The sequence below is a fragment of the Mastigoproctus giganteus genome, chromosome 9 (genome assembly GCF_048544385.1).
Source record: "Mastigoproctus giganteus isolate SK-2022 chromosome 9, ASM4854438v1, whole genome shotgun sequence".
NCBI lineage: Eukaryota > Metazoa > Arthropoda > Arachnida > Uropygi > Thelyphonidae > Mastigoproctus > Mastigoproctus giganteus.
Genome location: NC_143583.1, coordinates 79,685,248 through 79,701,947, shown reverse-complemented (window position 1 = coordinate 79,701,947; position 16,700 = coordinate 79,685,248). Strand labels below are relative to the sequence as shown.

Sequence of the window (16,700 nt, the reverse complement as noted above, 5' to 3'; positions counted from 1 at the left end):
TATTAAAAACTAAAAAAGAAATTAAAAAGAAAATTTAGCACCTCAGGTTTTGTGCCATTGGCTTTGTAACTTTACATAATGCCACTACTGCAGTGTCAAAACAAAACTGCAATTAAACTTGCTTGGGTTACTTACATTGCGAGCAATAATCACCGTGATAGCCAGGCAAACATACACATTCACCTGTAGCTGGGTTGCATTCTCCTCTATTTCTGCACTTACATTTCTGTTGACAATGTAAACCCCAACTTCCGAATGGACAGACTGAAAATATTCATCTACATTAATTTTTATGTCATTGAAAAAATATAAAGTAATACATGCATTTATTCTCACTTTTAAAGAATATTTAAATCCTAAGGAACTTTCCAAAGCACATGTGTGTGTGTGTGTGTGTGTGTGCGCGCACACACGCACACACACACACACACACACACACACACACACACACACACACACACACACACACACACACACACACACACACACACACACACACACACACACAGAGAGAGAGAGAGAGAGAGAGAGAGAGAGAGAGATTTTTTTACTAGTACCCCCAGTTCTGATCACTGCAGTCCCCTCTGCTGCATTCATCAAGTCGGGCATTTTCTAGACTATTCTATCCTTACCTGTAAAGTAAACCTGTTAGACAAGATCAATCAGTCAGAGTTATAAGTGTATAGTTAATGCTGTACTAATACACGTTAGTAAACTTGTGCTATGTTTATATTTTTTGTTATCAGCTGCATATGAATATGTTTTTAAAAGGAACCAGAGTATGTCTGCTAGGTGCAAAAATAGATAATGCAACTAAGCAGTTATCAGCTTTTTAAGGGTAATAAAGGATGTATAGTGATCCATGTGGGTACTAATAACTTAAAACATAAACAAACTAATGACTTGGTTAAGAAACATAAGATCATGCTAAAAAAAGCATATCAATCATCAAGGCCTGACTGTCTGTCTAGCAGTTGGTGTGCTAGCAGCGGTCGGTTAGCCTACTGTTACACGTTGAATTTAAATTTAAATTGCTAACAGAATTATAACAAGACAATAATAGGTTAGTGGAAATAATAATAAGGTAAAGTTAGGAGAAATTAAGGTAATTTATGGAAAAAGATTAAGGAAAAATTAGGGAACAAAATTACATTCTTCCACATGGTCATCTCTCCACTACTTCCTCAGGGGCTTTGGGCAGACAGATAGCCAATGTTAAATAAATGTCTCCTGCATACCCGTTTCTGTAGTCCCAATAACAGTTTTACTAGATCTTTATCATATTAAGTTTTTAGTTTTAATATACCAGATTATAAGTATATTTTTAATTTCTGAAATACAAATTATTTGGTGTTAACAGTAAACTGGGATTGGGACCCAAAGCCCAACAGGTATGCATCAATACAAAACATGATATGCATTTAACTGTAACCACTATGGACTGTGGTCGGTACAAGAAGTCTTAAGGCAGCTCAACATTTTGATTTTATTGATGGGTGTGCGCACCCTCTGGTCTAATTTAGCATGTTTGTCAGTAATCGCAGTTATACTTCAATTAATTAATTGATCTATTTATTGTTTGCTGGTATTAAGAATTACATATGTAAAGGATATTAAGATTGGGGTAAATGCATATAGGGACTTATTTAATAACACATTTTCTTTTTTTTTTTTCTTGTTTCTATGTTATCTGCTGGGCAAGGACTGGTATAACCTTTCTACATCATAACAGCCAACTTATGCCCAGCAGGATACTATATACATATTTACATCCTCCCACTGGGGTGATATCTATCCTTATGGTGCCAAGGAATTTATTTTGATTGTCATCTGTAGGTTGAGTGAAGTGTGATGTGTATTCGTATTATAATATAATAATCCAGTTTAATTTTATATGGGACAGCCAGGGTCAGCAGCCTATTAACTATATTTATTATTATTATTATTATTGTTTTTTTTTTTAGGGCTTGAATTTTGACATCCGGGTTACAGTGTGGTCAGACAATGAGCCTTGTCTGAGCCCAATAAATCTGGGGTCTAATAGGGGCCCAAATAGTTGCTCTGTGAGCCTATTTGGATTGATGCCTGTGTAATGTCAGTTTGTATTGGCTTGGATGGCTGCATTTATATGGAATCTGATAAAATTAATCGGCATTTTATTCTTTATTAAATTGTATTTTAGTTTTATTAATGCCTCCAGTATATATTCCTGGTTATTACAAATTCATATTATTCTGTTTGTTTGGTTTCTAATATCGTTTCCATGTACTTATTTTTCTAAATTTGTGTCCCAGTTTGTTAGTTTAATGGTTCGGAAGATAAAAAGATAAAGTGGTCTCTTTTGTCAAAGTGTCATGTGCAGACTTTATTTTCTTTAATTATAACCTCACTATCCAGGTAGATGGCTTGTAAGTGGCTATTGAGATTAGTTCATTCAGATCTGAGGGATATATTTCCAATTCCAAGTCATCGAATTTATCATAATTGACAACCAAAACATCATCTATATATCTGTAGAATATTATATTATCTTTTATTCTGTTTTAATAGTAGTGCAAGTATAGGTTGGCAATGGAACAAGAGCTACTTTCTCCCATTGCCACACCTCTACTTTGCTGTTATAATACAATACAAGTTTTCTGTGACAGTACAGTGGTTTTGATGCTTGTCCCTTTGTTGAAGAAGCAGGGTTGGAATCTCACTGAAAACTGGAGGAATTCTTAAAAGGCTTCTTCAGTGAGGGTTATGACTAATCATCTCAGGTGGAGGGAGTATGATTTCTCCATGAGTTATTACAAGTTTTTGAACTTATTAAAAGTACAATCTGCACAACCAACATGCAGATTGATCCACAAACACACAATCATATAAATATAATACACAGGCTAGTGCAACAGGCCTAAGATGTGTATGCACTGTAAAACTAACTAGTAAATACAAAACTATAATAATACATGCAGGTATAAGATCAATATTATAATAATACATACAGATATAAGATAATTAAATAAAGAAATGCTATCATGCTAATGCAACACTTACTTTCATTGCACATAAATCCTGTAAAACCAGGACGACAATTACATAAACCAGTGATATGATGGCAACTACCATCTCCATTTGTACAAACTGGACAGGACTCAGAACAATTTTGGCCATAAAATCCATGAGAGCATACTAAAATGAAAGATGAAAATGGCTCAGAGGGGATATAAAAACTATTCTAAAGAAGAAAAAAACATTGCTATATGTGTTAGACTATTATATTAACACCATATAGCAAGTAATGACAGAAATATAAAAATAAAATATAAGTGATCAATGTTTTTTAAATATAAAAAAATTCATTAATTCATCTCTTGATGAATGTTGGTCAGGAAATATTTTGGCTTACAAAAGAATTATTCTACTGTATTCATTAAATTTTTCAAAAATTAATATACTAATCAAAATAAAATTAAAGTGATTTTTAATTGTATTACTGACACCAAGAACATAATCCTGATACTTCGCCAATACAACTGATCATGTCTGCTGTGCTATACACAGCAGCTGTTGTTGTTGTTGTTTGGTTTTTAGGAGCATTAGCAACTAAGGCCATATTGCTCCGAGGATATGCGGTGGTCATTGTCTAACCTTTCCGCATCCTCCATATTTGGTGGTCACGGGCTCGAACCCCGGTCTAATCAAGAAGCATGTGCTACGCACTGCTGCTCCTGCCCACCTGGCTATGGAGGCGCCATACACAGCAGCAGCATTTTGAATTATCAACTGACAACTCATTAGTGTCATGTGTTTGAAATAAATAGGATAATTACTGAATTTGTTGTGACTTTATATGTATTCTTTATGTTAAGGTACACATGACATATTTATTTAATCATTTTTAATTTGATGAAGAACTATGGAAAAGGAAAGTTTGGAAAGGATTCTTGCTATGAAATGGTTTTCAACATGGCCAGTTGGAAGCAGAGTCTAGATTTTAGCATTAGCAGTAGCAAATGATGTAAGAAAGCAAGCTTATACAGCATTAGCAAAAAACCCCAAAAAAACCTACACATCTCATGTCTGTCCACGCGTCTAATAACACTACTCGACAAAATTTTTTTTCTTGTCATCCAGTCAGTCCTCGTATAGCACGATAGTTGTGTTCCTAGAAACACAACGTGCAATACGAACAACAGGCCCTATGGAAAAAATAGGGTTAGGTGCCGACCACCCAAGATTGAACACACATTTGTAATCAAAACATTACCAAACACAATAAATAATCGTAACAAAATACTTATGTATTTTTTAACGACTATTAGGTAATAAAGTGTTGCTAATGGTTTTGCTTCTATCATAAGCAAATTTGTTTTTTGTTTGATTTTCTATCCAAACATATGACAGCCGTTCCATCTCTTCCAATTCTTTGTGTCTTAATCTAATGGATTTTAATTACACTCTGAGTTGTTCCTGCCAAGAAAGTTGTTTTTAATTTCTCTGCATTCTTTCTAATTCTCGGAGTTGCCTCATTTAGATCTGTAGCACGTGCAATATCACATGGTCTTTCATTTCGCTCAAAGCGTTTCACAATTTCATATTTTTTCTCTATCGACAGAGGCGGACTGGCCATAAGCCTTACCGGGGAAACCCCAGTGGGCCAGAGGCCGGTGTGATTTAGGCCATAAAAGCTAGTATGAGGTCATTATAAATTTTCCCGGGTAAGAATTTTTGACCCAGTCTGCCTCTGTTTATCGATATTGCTTTTCTTTTTCTCTCTGAATCTGTAGTGTCTTCACCAGGATGCTTCCTTTTCACACCTTTTAAGCATTTTACTCATTTTTAGGGAATAAAGCAAAATTACAAAACGAGGAGGCACGCTTGATACACGTAAACAAAGCTGCGTGCGTGTAGCAACTGAATAAACAACACCGTAAAGGCAGAGACACACTAACACCTCACTGGCTCACATTTTACTAAAGCACATTTCTGGGGGTTACTACCATAAAACAATAAAAACAATTTCCAGTTGCGTTTCTGCTAGTGGAATCTGTTATAAACTGGTAGTAAACTCAATCTAATTGCATTTGCGATAATACCGATAGCTGGAAGTTTACATTATTATGGTGAAATGTGTTTCCCCTTCACTGATATAAAACACATAAAGACATTTTCAGAATCTTCTCTTCATTCTTATTGTGTTGCGTTCGGTTGGGGGTGATTCCGCGTTCGACTGCCATTTCTTGTAAATACAAAGGAGAATCGTGCATAAGCGAATTCAGTTCGTGTTATATAAGATATTGTTCCCCTATTTGTAAATCATGTATGATCGAATTCGTGTAGTGTAAACACGTGTTATACGAGGACTGACTGTACCTCTAGAACGAAAGTTGGTTATTCTGAACAAAATTAATGTCCTGGTTATGAAAATATCAATATTTTACTTCTGTCACGTCTACATCAAAAGATATATGCATTTTTTAAATTCCTTGTTTTTATACAATATCAGCATACATGGTTGTAATTATTACACACAATATATGTTACTTAGACATGTTTCCCACTCAATGATTTCCTTTTATACACCAGATTGCTTTCCTGTTTAAGGAACCAACAGTAATCTCCCATCATGGCAGAGACCCAGCGACCTTGGTATTGTTTTTCCATTGCAGATACGTCCTGGTGGAAGCACTGACATCTGCTAAGTTTTCAGGAAAGAAATCCAGATGGGAATGAAGAAATGCATTTTCAATGACATTCGGCACCCCATGTTCTTGTAACATTTCAGCAAGTTTGTCATCAGTTGCTCATAGTTCTCTTCATTTCTCTTTCCGAGGAATCCGTATACCACAGCCTTGAAAGATCTCTATGCACCCAGTTCAACATCATTCAGGTTTCTTTGAAATTCTTCATCTTTTAGGAGCTTTCTTATTTGAGGACCTATGAAAATTCCTTCCTTCAGCTTTCCATGAGATAAATTTGGAAACATTTTCAGTAAATATGCGAATCCTCTGCTTTCTTTATTCAGTGCCTTAGTGAAATTCTTAATCAGTCCAAGCTTGATGTATAAAGGGGTAAGAAAAACCTTTTGTGGATCAACCAATGAAACATACTTTATATTGCTTTTGCTGGGAATATATCCATATCTCTTGTCCCGGTGTTCTATGACGTAGTGTTTGGCTGTTGCATGACTATCCCACAAACACAGGAAATGACAGTATTTAGTGAAACCACCTTGCAACCCAACAAGCAGTCCAATCACTTTGAGATCACCACAAATATTCCAACCATAGTCATTGTAACGTATAGCAGCAATAATCTGGGACATACTATCATAAGTGTCTTTCAGGCCAACAGCATGAACAAGAGGAACTGATGGTAAAGTATTTCCATTATGAAGCAATACTGCTTTCAAACTTAGCTTTGACACATCAATGAACAAACACCATTCAGAGGTATTGTGATCAATGTTCAGTCCATGCATAAGACCAATGGCGTCTTTGCAGACACACGTTGCTTTCCATTGCAAAATATATCTTGGAAACTCTTCATTTCGCTTACGGTATATTGTAATGTTTGTACCTTTAGCGAGTAAGTTCCACTGTTTTAGTCTGGATTCGAGTAATTCAGCCTTCTCTTTGGGTAAGCCCAAGTGTCTGATCAAGTCTCTTAATTCTTCTTGTTCAATGTAGTGTGGCACCTTTTCTTTTTCTGGCTTGTAGTCCAAATCATGTGAAGTACATGGTTCTGCGACAGCTAGTAAAACGATTTCTACTGTACCTTCATCACTACTTCCAATACCCCAAGATTTTGGTGGCACAGGTCCTGGCAGTTCTTTACCGTGTGGCACTGGCCTAATTGCTGATGGGATATTTGGATATTTGATGCAGTGCTTGCACTTTTTGGAAATATATTTTTGTCATGCAGAAATAGCAGTCGTCGAAATGTTTCTTGGGATCGCGCCACACCATAGGGATGGCAAAAGGTAATGCTCTCAGCTTGCCATATAACCACAGCCTTAAGTTCGTTGTACAAGTAATACAACAGATATGTGGAGCCCAATTTTTTTCTTGGTCACCAATTTTGCAGCCGAAGTACAATGAATATTTTCGTGCTTTCGTAAAGGCGACTACGGTGGTCTGAGACAGTATTTAAATTCTATATGGTGGGACCAACTGATGATGTTACCAACAGCAAATTCAAAATGGGAAGCATTCAAAGAATTTATCTTGGAAGCTACTAGGCTTTACATACCAACTAAGAAATATTGTTCAAGATTTAGACCTAAATGGATGTCAGATGAACTAATGAGACATATGGCAGAGAAGAAAAATGCATGGGATACATATAAATTAATGGGTGTCATGGAAGCCTATGATATAAGCTAGTCTGTAACCAAGTCACAAAGAAGATTAGGCAAGCAAAGGCAGATTATGAGAAATCTTTGGCAAAGGATGCAAAGAAAAACAACAAAGAGTTCTTTACCTAGGTAAACTCTAGAAGGAAAGGGATGAATCAGATTGGTCCACTGGATATTGATGGTTCAACTGTTGATGATCCTGCTCAGGTGGCTAACAAACTAAATGAGTATTTTGCATCTACATTCACCCATGAGGAGTTATTCAGGGAGGGGAATGCCAGAGGTGAGTTAAACTCTGGCAGTGAACCAGATGATTTTGTAATAATTGAGAGGCAAGTGGAGGAGAAATTGTTGAAAATAAACATAAAAATGGCACCTGGGGTGGATGGGATCTATCCAGTTATATTAAAGGAGGCAGCAAAGGAAGTAAGCAAACCCTTACCCATAATTATGAGAGCTTCTTTGGACTCCGGGGAGGTACTCATGGACTGGAGATGTGCAAATGTGACCCCAATTCACAAAAGAGGATCAAAGGGCGACACAAGTAATTATAGACCTGTTAGTTTAACTTCTGTTGCAGAAAAATTCATGGAGTCACTGGTTAAGGAAGCACTGCAGGATCATCTACACAAGACTTCAGTTATAGCTCGGACACAGCATGGTTTTGTTAAGGGAAAGTCTTGCCTGACCAATTTGATTGGATATTATGATGTGGTTGTTTGTTTGTTATTTGGTTTTTAGGAGCATTAGCAACTAAGGCCATATTGCTCCGGGGATATGCAGTGGCCATTTCCTGACCTTTCCGCATCCTCCGTATTTGGTGGTCACGGGCTCGAATCTCGGTATAATCAAGAAGCACTATGATGTGGTCACAAAGGAACTGGATGGAGGGAATAACTTTGATATTATATATTTGGATTTTAGAAAGGCTTTTGATACTGTTGCACATGGAAGACTGCTGAACAAATTGGAGCAGTGTAGCATTGGAGGCAAATTGCTGCTATGGATAAAGGGATGGTTGAGTGGGAGAAGACAGAGAGTGGTAATCAATGGACACTGCTCATCATGGACTAATGTTATCAGTGGAGTCCCTCAGGGTTCAGTATTGGGTCCATTGTTGTTTTCTGTATTTATAAAAGATATTCATGATGGTATATCAAGCTTAATGTCCAAGTTTGCAGATGATACGAAAGTTGGTAGGTTAGTGTTAAGGACACTAATGACAGTGCGCTGCTGCAACAGGATCTAGAAAAGTTGGGCAGATGGGCTGAGAGGTGGCAAATGAAGTTTAACATTGACAAATGTAAAGTACTACATATGGAAAGCAGTAACCCTAGAGTGACGTATCAACTCTGTGGTAATACACTGACAGTGGTAGAGAACGAAAAGGACCTGGGGGTAATTGTGCAGGCAGATATGAAGTTTTCTGAGCAGTGCAGACTGTCTGCAAGAGTAGTTCATAGTGTCCTGTCAATGATATACAGGAATTTTCCTAGCAGGGATAAGGAGGTGATTATCCCCTTATATAAGGCAATGGTCAGGCCACACCTTGAGTACTGTATACAGGTCTGGAGGCCTCATTTTAAGAAGGATGTAGAGCTCTTGGAACGAGTACAGAGAAAGGCAACAAGATTAGTGAATGGAACAAAGGGTTGCTCTTACGAAGAAAGGCTTAAATTTTGCAAATTACAGTGTCTGGAGACTAGGCACCTGCGAGGTGATCTGATTGAGGTGTATAAAGCCTTGAATGGTTTGAGCAAGTTCAAGCTGATGGGATTCTTCCTCTTGCTCAGAATAATCACCTGAGTTTGCATAAATTCAAATTGAGGAAAGACAGATGTAGGATAGATGTGCAGAAGTTTGCCTTTAGCCAGTGGGTAGTTGGTTTGTGGAACAGACTTTCATCCTTTGTTGTGGAAGTTGATAGCCTAGATAAGTTTAAGACTGAACTTGACAGGTATTTGGAACAAACGGAGGAGTGAAATGGGAGTGGTTTTTTTTAGCTGATTCTGCATAAGCTTGCTTTCTTGCATCATATGCCTCTACTAATGCCAATGCTAATATGAACTTTTGTGATATTGTATATTTTCTTCCTTCGAGTTTTTGGGGTTAAGTGTCCACAAACATAGCCGAAGTTGTCTGGGTGATTTATGCAAGTTCTGTGCTTTGTCTTCTCCATTTTAACAATGCATTAACCTAAAAACAGTAAAATCAACTGGTAAATTCTTGCAGTATAGTTTATCATACACTATATATTGAACAGTTGAATGGTGTAATACAATTAATAAAAATACTGACTTGTCTGGAAAAGTGCATCAAAATCAAAATATACTATATTGCAAGAACAGTAATGATGTACTTGCTTAACATTTAGCCCAATAAACAAAACCAACCAAAGTTAATAAGTTTAAAAATTATATTTCAAACAGTAATGATATCTTTGTACAAAATCCAGTTATTTATCTATATCTTAAAACTGAGACATGATAGGAAATTTTTATGATTGATTTTAAATTCTATACATAAAACTTGACAAGAAACATCCATTGATTTGCTGGAGGTAAAAATCATGTTGGGTAGTGTAATCTGTCTAATTCTTCCTTAAATCTATTCAAACTACTTACTTCAACAACGCCAAAGGGAAATTTGTTCCAACAATCAATTACTCTCTGGCTGAAAGCAAATTTTTGCATTTATCCTGCAACCATCTTTTTTTCAATTGAAATACAGATCCCCTTATGTACATTGTCCAAGAAAGAATAAGGACGCTATCAGCATTCAACATATTCAATCTGCTTAAAGCTTTAAACACTACAATCAGGTGTCCCTGCAGGTGCACGTTTCTAAGTGCTGCAATTTGCAGAACTGGTCTTTCACAATAAGAATACCCTTACGTGTCCCTGACTAACCTTGTTGCTCTTCTTTTCATCCAATCCAACAATTTCATGTCCTTCTTAAAATGAGGCTGTGAGACTTGTATGCAGTACTCAAGATGCAGCATAACCACTGCTTTATACAATGGGATAACTATCTCCTGGTCCCTGCTGGCAAAATTCCTGTATATCACTGATAAAACCCTGTGGTCACTTATGTAGCACTGTGCATGAAATTTGTATACCGCCACAAAAAATTTGTGGTCCATTGTTAACTGAGCACTTTTCAATTTAGTTGCTGAAAAAAATGTTGTAAACTTTTCTGGCCTGAGGACATCGAATTGTATAGAAAAAGAATTTTTGTTTTTTTAAATAAAAGACTCCAGATGTGTTTTTATAATAATACACTCAACCAATAGAAACAACTATCTTCAGAATTTTTTTTCATTTTGTTTTAGTTATATATATTTTTCAGTTATATATTTTTTATATAATTATTTATATAGTTTCAGTTATATATATATTTTTTTTATACATAACAAGAATATTTCTAATCATAATGTATAGAGAATAATAAAGAACACAGATAACTGCTCGGACAATAAAAGGTATAATTTATAAATAGTAACAATAATACTGTGACAACAGCCTATATTAGAAATGGCAAACAGCCTCAATTACAAGAACAACTAAAATATGTTAATATATATAATACAGCAGGCCCCCGTTATAACACGGTTTGCTTTACGCTGATTCGCTATAACGCTGTTCTTATATTATAACCCGTATCTGACTATAATGCTGTCACAGATCACTATAATGCTCTTTTACAGATTGCATTTTTGGCATATTTAACGAAATCGTTTCATTTGATGGAGTTGATAGCTTGAAAATGAATAGCAAAACAGCATTAAAACGTTTCCCACGCCGACTTGAGAAATTTTCCCACGCTCAGTGAAATTTTCTCGCACACTAATTTAATTGCAGTACAGTCACTTGTTACGTAGTTCCTAGATCAACATTTTAAAAAATGATCAAGTATATTGCTTGTAATATTTGCGTTATATGCATTTATCCGAAATCTAGTCATCACTCAGTGCAGTCATCACTCGTGCGTAACGGACAGTTTACTTGAACATTGTATCATAATTAACGCAACCAACGCAGTTACATTTTAGAAGAGTTAATAATGGCCGATAAGAATGAAAAAGCAACGTCTGAGCACAGTACGAAGACTATAAATGTAAGAAAAAGACTGAATTTGAAAATTAAATTAGATGTTTTGAAGCGAATCGATTCCCATCAATGACAAGCAGATGTGTGCCATAATTTAGGACTTGCAAGTTTAACTGTAAGAACAATTATAAAAAAATAAAGAATTAATTTTAGCAGCAGGAAAGATAGCTGTTCCACTGCAAGCAACTAGGGCTAGGCCGGCTATTAGGATGGAAATGGAAAAGACTTTAACTAATTTTATTGAAGACAATGTCCAATGAAGAATTCAGTTAAGTTAAATATTATAAAAAAAAAAAGAGAGAGAGAGAGATTAGCCAATGATGATCTGAAGAAAACTCACCTAAAAAAAAAAAAAATTGTGGAACCATTTATTTAAAACTGGTAAGGGCCGGTTGAATAGATTTAAAATCTAGGGAGAAGGTGCAAGTGCAGATGAAGGCGCCAAAACTTTCAAAAAAGAACTTGTTAAAATTATTGAAGAGGAGTATTGTGTGTTATACTTCTCAAAAAGTTTATAACATAGATGAAGTAGGACTTTTGTGGAAACGAATGCCTAAAAGAAGTTTCATATTGAAAGAAGCAAATAACATGCCAGGTTTCAAAGCGGTGAAGGATCAGGTGACTTTATTATTGGGTGGTAATGCTGCGGGGGATTTAAAATTAATACCCCTTTTAGTTTATTTAGAAGAGGGGCAAATTTCAACCCAAAATCGACACATTTTTCATGATTAAATTCATCAATTAAATTAAATCAATTAAAATCAATTTAGATCAATTAAATTCAAGATTTTAATTGAAATTTTAAGTTTAATTTTGATACGTAAATAGTTACCACATAATTATATACGTATGTAATGCAGAATATTTTATATGTAAAAATATTTGAATATTAAATATTTTGACTGACATTTGTGGATCTTTTCACTACCGTTTATTATTGATTAGGAAATATCCTATGGCACCAACTGCAACTTACAAATACATATGTTACCTTATGGGAATGCGGAGCTCGCTTAGCGCGGATTCACTTAGCGCTCTGTTTTTCCGGAACAAATTATCAGCGTTAAGCGGGGGTCACCTGTAAATTAAAGTGACAAACACTCACACATCCATCCAAAAAAGTATCCAAACGCAAGTTGGTTTCAAACTGATCACTGCTATTCACTTCAATAAAGTGAGTATCTTCTCCCCTACCTTTGACTGTTATAACACACTTTCTTCCTGGATAGCTTTATGTCAATGAATGATAGACTGCAACAGATATAGTCCATTCCTCCAGCAGAACAGAGACCAGTTGAGCTACTGGTGAATGATGTGCCTGGTCCTCACTCAACATTCCTGTTCATCCTGTAGGTATTCCATAGGGTTCAAATCAGAACTTTGTGTTCGCTGTCCCAACTTTTGCACATTCACGTCCATGAATCATTCTCAAACAGCACAAAACATATGGTATGGGGAATTATCCTGTTGAAACAAATATAGGTCTGCACCAAAGAACTGTCACATCACAGGGAGCATAGAAATGTCGAAAATGTTACGGTAGATATTGTTGCTGATTCACCACACAATCACCAATGGTCCTAGGTCATAGAGAAACAGCCAAAACTATAACCACACCTTCTCTGATCTTTAATGTTGATGTGATGAACTCTGGTAGCAGACATACCCCGGCATCTGGCATAACCACCCATCTGATTGAAATAGCAAGATTCATTGCTCCATAAAACTAATTTCAACTACTCTACGGACCAATTACAGTTTTCACTGCACCATGCAAGGTGAGATTGCTAGTTGTAGTTAGTGATATTTGGCTTATGTGCAGCAGCTCCCTCATGAAAACTGAGGCTGTAGAGCTCCATATGTAGTGTTCGATGCCTCAAACTCCTGGCAGATGTTTTTCAAGAATGCCTGATGAGATTATTGTACTACCATTCTGAGTACCTTCTAGTCATATGGAGTGAGCTTCTATAGTCATCCTGTGCATTGCTGGAGAATGGTGGTACCATCATGTTTCCATTTCATGACAACATCACTGACAATTGACTTTGGATGGTGTAGGTTGTCAACAATTACATGAACCAACAAGCCAGTACTGTGACAATAACAACCTCTCAAGATCATTTTAGCTCATCCTCATCTCTACGTGCCATGCCAAGAATAACTAACTCATCTGGCACTGACATCTTTAGCATTAGCATTAGTAGAGGCATATGATACAAGAAAGTAAGCTTATGCAGAATCAGCCAAAAAAAAAACAAAACAAAACCGCTCCCATTTCACCCCTCCATTCATTCCAAATACCTGTCCAGCTCAGCCTTAAATTTATTTAGGCTATCAACTTCCACAACAAAGGATGAAAGTCGTTCCCCAACCAACTACCCGCTGGCTAAAGCTAAACTTCTGCACATCTATCCTACATCTGCCTTTCCTCAATTTGAATTTATGCCCTCTCAGGTGATTATTCTGAGCAAGAGGAAGAATCCCATCAGCATTGAGCATGCTCAAACGATTCAAGGCTTTATACACCTCAATCAGATCACCTCACAGGTGCCTAGTCGCCAGACGCTGTAATTTGCAAAATTTAAGCCTTTCTTCGTAAGAGCACCCCTTTGTTCCATTCACTAATCTTGTTGCCCTTCTCTGTACCCGTTCCAACAGCTCTACATTCTTCTTAAAATGAGGCCTACAGACCTGTATACAGTACTCACGGTGTGTACTTATACAAGGGGATAATCACCTCCTTATCCCTACTAGAAAAATTCCTGTATATCATTGACAAGACACTACGAGCTACTCTTGCAGACCATCTGCACTGCTCAGAAAACTTCATATCTGCCTGCACAATTACCCCCAGGTCCTTTTTGTTCTCTACCACTGTCAGTGTAGTACCACAGAGTTGATACATCACTCTGGGATTACTGCTTCCCATATGTAGTACTTTACATTTGCCAATGTTAAACTTCATTTGCCACCTCTCAGCCCATCTGCTCAACTTTTCTAGATCCTGTTGCAGCAGCATACTGTCATTAGTGTCCTTAACAACCCTGCCAACCTTCGTATCATCTGCAAACTTGGACATTAAGCTTGATATACCATCATCAATATTATTTATAAATACAGAAAACAACAATGGATCCAAACACTGAACCCTGAGGGACTCCACTAATAATATTAGTCCATGATGAGCAGAGTCCATTGATTACCACTCTCTGTCTTCTTCCACTCAACCATCCCTTTATCCATAGTAGCAATTTACCTCCAATGCCACACTGCTCCAATTTGTTCAGCAGTCTTCCATGTGCAACAGTATCAGCGGTCTTCCATGTGCAACAGTATCAAAAGACAGTATCAGTAGTCTTCCATGTGCAACAGTATCAAAAGACAGTATCAGCAGTCTTCCATGTGCAACAGTATCAAAAGACAGTATCAGCAGTCTTCCATGCGCAACAGTATCAAAAGACAGTATCAGCAGTCTTCCATGCACAACAGTATCAAAAGACAGTATCAGCAGTCTTCCATGCGCAACAGTATCAGCAGTCTTCCATGTGCAACAGTATCAAAAGACAATATCAGCAGTCTTCCATGTGCAACAGTATCTTTCTTATACAGTGAAACTTCTCCTAACGGACACCTCTCGTTAACGGACATCTCTCTACAACGGACATTTTCAAATTCCCCAACTCACCTTCATTGGTTTTAACGTGTTCGCAGCTTCTGTCTAGCGGACATTCTCTGTAACGGACGCGGACAGGCAATCTGCACTATTTCGTTTAGATTAGCACTTAATTTGATCTCCCCTTAACGGACAGCGGGCGAGCTCACGGCCCTTTTCTAGGAACTTTTCTTCCACGTATTGCCTCAATCGTGTGTTTATTTTCTATTTCCGATTCTCTGAATTTTATCAAGGTTTACGTTGCGGTTCTAAACCCTTTTTCAAGAATTTTAAGGCACGTGTAAAACTTCTGATGAATTCGGTGTGTGCAGGGAGGGGGGGAATATGGTCGGCCTTTCGTCTTTTCAGTTTCAGTTTTCAGTTTTGTTCAGTGTCGTGTGAAGTACACAATGTCTTCTCGTAAACATTTAACTTTAAAAGATAGTCGAACTCATTAATGCGTATGATCGGCAAAAAAATAGTGTTCGCAATCTCGCTGTAAAATTCAAAATCGGAGAGACGCAGGTAAGCGACATCCTAAAGAAAAAAATGAACCGCTCAAACAATTTTGGCAACACGTAAATGATCAGGTTCAAAAATCATTCCCGAAAACTGTTGGACTTCAAATTTGTCGCGCATGTGCTAAAAAAATTCCCATTAATGGGCCTATTATTAGGGAAAAGGCTTTGGAGGTTGCGAAATCTATGGGAGTAAATGAGTTCAAAGCTTCTGTGAGATGGCTAGACAAGTTCAAAACTCGGCATAAAATTTCTTGGAAAACCGTAAGTGGTGAAGGTGGATCTGTTGATACTGGGGTTGTAACAGAGTGGACCATCAAATTGGAAGATTTATGTTGTGATTTTGAAGCTAAGGATATTTACAACTGTGACGAAACAAGGTTGTTTTTTAAAGCTCTTCCTGAAAAAACAATGAGTCTAAAACAGAAAAGTGCCAGGGCGGAAAAATTTCTAAGGAACGCTTGACTGTACTATTGCATACAAATATGCTGGGAGACTTTGAACAACCTCTTGTTATAGGAAACCCACAAAATCCTCGTTGTTTCAAGGGCATAAAGTTGAATCTTTTGGATGTTGACTGGAAGTCTAATAAAAAAGTGTGGATGATACGAGATATCATGAGCGAATGGATAAGTCACTTTAACCAAAACATGATTCGTCAAAACAGAAAAATTATTCTTTTCATGGATAATGCTGGATCTCACCCGCACATTGAATTGTCCAACATTCAAATAGTTTTTCTGCCACCAAACACATCTGCAGAGTGTCAGCCCTTGGATCAAGGGATAAAAAAAAATTTTCAACTTCACTACAGAAAACGTGTTTTAAGACATCTCATTGCAAACACGAACGATGTAACATGTGCGAGTGACCTTGCAAAGAAAATCAGCATCCTAGATGCGATTCAATGGATTTCCTCTTCAGTAAACCAATTAGAAAACAAACTGTCGTGAACTGTTTTTCTTCTCAAACGCAAAAATTGAAGTTGTGAACAGCAATGTGGAGCACCAAGAAGAACAAGAACTTCAACATCTATTGATAATGTACGATACATCCGCTACAAGTGACCCTGGCTA

At 36.9% G+C, this 16,700-nt stretch overlaps 1 protein-coding gene across 7 annotated transcripts in view; it reads right to left on the bottom strand.

Annotated features, from left to right (window-relative positions):
- Positions 1–16,700, bottom strand: part of LOC150080478 (uncharacterized) — a 354,693-nt gene that overhangs the window by 87,855 nt on the left and 250,138 nt on the right. For all 7 annotated transcript variants that reach the window (XR_016547421.1, XM_090381815.1, XM_090381810.1 and 4 more), the window contains 2 exons: positions 3,043–3,177; positions 136–264 (listed from right to left, as the gene is read on the bottom strand). Coding sequence is in view for 6 of the 7 variants with exons in the window: in XM_090381815.1 (XP_090237941.1) it covers positions 136–264; positions 3,043–3,177 (264 nt within the window). In the remaining variant the exon portion in view is untranslated. The remainder of the gene's footprint in view (positions 1–135; positions 265–3,042; positions 3,178–16,700) is intronic.